At 45.6% G+C, this 3,264-nt stretch overlaps 1 protein-coding gene across 2 annotated transcripts in view; it reads left to right on the top strand.

Annotated features, from left to right (window-relative positions):
- Positions 1-3,264, top strand: part of LOC119365063 (ATP-dependent DNA helicase Q-like SIM) — a 13,509-nt gene that overhangs the window by 2,582 nt on the left and 7,663 nt on the right. For both annotated transcript variants that reach the window (XM_037630660.1, XM_037630652.1), the window contains exons 6-8: positions 17-290; positions 592-785; positions 924-980. In XM_037630660.1, coding sequence (XP_037486557.1) covers positions 17-290; positions 592-785; positions 924-980 — 525 coding nt within the window. The remainder of the gene's footprint in view (positions 1-16; positions 291-591; positions 786-923; positions 981-3,264) is intronic.

Genomic DNA, 3,264 nt, shown 5'->3' with positions numbered 1-3,264 from the left:
CTGTTTCTGGTTGCAGGTAAAGCACAGTAAAACCTCTGCCTCATCATATGGAAAGGACTTTCAAGAACTAATAGGGACTTACAATGCTTCAAGGAATTTCAAGGGGAAAAGCCAGAAAATTCTTCATGAAGTTGAGCCTGAGTCTGAAAGCAGCTCATACGAGTCACTGGACGATAGTGCATCAGATGATGAAGATGCAATTGCTGATAAAACTAAACTTGCCAAGTCTTTCGTAAAAGAAAATGCTGAACATGAGCTGGATCAGTATCCAGGAGTAGATGATTTTGATGGTAATTAACGAATCATCTGTTAACAGTTATAGGACTACTTGTTTTTTAGAGGATGTTGTATTGCTTCGTTTACTTAAAGAAAAAAACTGCTGATCTTACTTTTGAACCTAGTTCACATTTTTTGAAGCAGTTGCATAAGAAGTTTTTAAGAACGCAATATCTTCTTCGAAACCCAGCTTCTAACCTCAGCATGATTATTGACGCTTCAGAGGATATATGGAAATAGTATTTTTGAAGATCTTTAGTCATCTTTGTGTAGTCTAATGTATGCTTCTGACTGACAGTTGATTTTCTCTTATAGTTTCATGTGGAGAGTTCCTTGAAAGCTCGCGACCTGAGAGCTTTGCCTTTCCTGTTCAATCCCATGAAACTAGTTCATCAGAAAGTTTGGATCAAGGTCCTACAATTGTTTATGTACCCACGAGAAAAGGAACTGTGGAACTAGCTAACTATCTGTGCAAATCAGGCCTCAAAGCTGCAGCGTATAATGCAAAGGTTGGCACCACCTACTGGAACATGCTACTTTTGTACAAGAGAACAGCTTAAATGTTTGCAGACTGCAGACATATTATCTATTCTCTTAATATATGCAGTCCTGTGCCTTTTCTGAAGCTATCTGACACTTCTTTCCAGATGCCTAGATCACATTTGAGGCAGGTGCACGAGCAGTTCCATAGCAATGCCTTAGAGGTAACCATAAATATGTTCATTTTTTCATTTCATACTTGACTGGAATATTCTATGGAAGGTTGCTCTTTTCCATTTATAGATGCAATTACCATCAACTACTGGTGTGCATATTTATTTTGAGATAGCATCATCGGAGCTTAGTGTTTCCCATTTTGTACATCTCAGAGTGATAACGGTTCATACTTCCATAAGTCTGACTTGGTTCCATTCAGATATCGGGACTTATAATTGATAAGATGCAATTTTTCTAGTGCATTAATACTTGATGGCACTTCTTTATCTATAATTCTTGTTCAGCACAAATGGCCACTTTATAAATCCCAACAATACTACATATTAGATATTGTTAGGAAGTATTAGTATTGGTCCAGGAGTCCGTATTAGTCTATGTTTAGTTTCCTTACACCTCAAGTCACATGTAATATATATATGCCCCTTGGGCCTTCAATAAAGAAAAGTTGCTTTCCTAACATGGTATTAGAGCCTAGGTTTAGGTCTCGGACGCCGCAACTTGTCCTTATGATCCACTAGATAATTTTTTTTCTCGATCGATCTGTTCTGAGTCGATCTCGTGTGCTGCCGACCTCCTCCTCTGGCCGGCTAGCTGCTGCTCTTCCCACCATCCCTTGTTGCGCCACCGCCCGATCTGCTCGTCGGCCCAGTCTCCTGCGAGCCGGTCCCTGCTGCCAGCCTCCAGATCGAACCACGACAACTTGTCCAGCATCCAGCCGCCTCTCAGATCGATCTCCGCGGTGTGTCGCCACGTCGAAGCATGCCTCCAGGCCGCTGCCTTACGTCCGCTCGTGGGATACAGCCGCCATCCATGCAAGCTATTAACTGCTGGTGGTCCGTATGTGCGGCTGCTGGCTCCATGTTCCGTGAGGGATGCCACTTTGGTGTTGCTTGATCCGTTCCCATCTTGATTTCAAAAATAAAAAAAACAGTCCAATGTCTTCTGCATACACGATGGATTTTGCATCTTTGTGTCATGTATGCTTCCTAGCTTTTACCGTCCTTGTTTTCCGTTGATATTTCGTGTTTCTCATGCCATGCGAGTCCACAATAGCTTTGTCCGTCAGCCTTTTTCTTGTCATTGTTCTCTCTATCGCTCCGTTTGGATGTTCACATTCAGGCCTAGTATTGGGTATTGGCATTTGTCTGGGCCTAATATCCCGAATGCCACTGTTTGGTTGGTCTTGGCATTCAGTCGTGGCACTCGGGCTCGATATTGAGCGGTCCTTCCCTAACGCAAAAAACTGTTGGCCCAATTCGGAGCCTGTGTGCTCGACATTGCTAGGCATTGTGGGATAGCGTGCTTATCTGTTTGCGAACGAAACCCAGCCAGCGTCCTACCTCCCGTCTTGACGAACAGCGGCGGCGCCCATCCCACCCGCCTCCACACCGAGCCCCGGCGGCCGGCGTGCCTGCACCCCAAGATCCGGTGGCCGGCGCCACCCTCCCGCCTCGTCTCCACCCCAAGATTCAGCGGCCGACGCCACCTTCCCACCCCGCCGGAGCTCTCCAGCAGCCGGTGCCATGTTCCCGCCCCGCCAGAGCTCTCCAGCAACCAGCGCCGCCCTCCTACCCTGTCTCCACCATGATCTCCGGCGACCGGCATACCTCCACCACGAGCTTTGCCGCCCAGCGCAGGTGTGTTGTTGACCGGCTCCTCTCTTCGTAGAGCTCCGACCCTCTCCCCTGTCTAGCGTCCAGCCTCCTCTTTGCTTGATTTCCCAGCAAAGTCTCATACAACTCAATGCCTCACATTGACAACCCAAACAACGTTGGCATTCGACCTCAATATCAAGTCTGTGTTCCGAATATCTAAGCATCCAAACAAGAATATTGGCATTCAATCTCAATACCAATATAGTGTTATATTGATATTCAACCCAATGCAATGCCAAGGCTCCCAATGCATACATCCAAACATAGCGTATAGGATTTCTGTGGCCTCTCTTTGCATTGTTGATCTAAGCCCATTCTCTTGCTACCGAGCTTCTTTCGCCGTTGGTTTTCATGGGCCATGATTCTTTAAGCAATGCTTCATTCTCTTGATGTGCCATCTTCTCTTGACAACCCATCTTCTCTTGATACTTCTATTGTATCTTCTATTGATGTGGTGTCTTCCTCTGATGTGCCATCTCTTCGTTATCCCCTTTGGCGACTCGACGGGTTTTGAAGACTCTTCATGCTACGACGACACTCTCAAAACGCGGATTTGGATTATCATTTTTTTTCTAGTATTACACTTCTTCAAATGCAATGCTATTGCATATGCTTT

Source organism: Triticum dicoccoides, chromosome 1A (genome assembly GCF_002162155.2).
Source record: "Triticum dicoccoides isolate Atlit2015 ecotype Zavitan chromosome 1A, WEW_v2.0, whole genome shotgun sequence".
Classification (NCBI taxonomy): domain Eukaryota; kingdom Viridiplantae; phylum Streptophyta; class Magnoliopsida; order Poales; family Poaceae; genus Triticum; species Triticum dicoccoides.
This window is presented reverse-complemented; position numbering and strand designations above follow the sequence as displayed.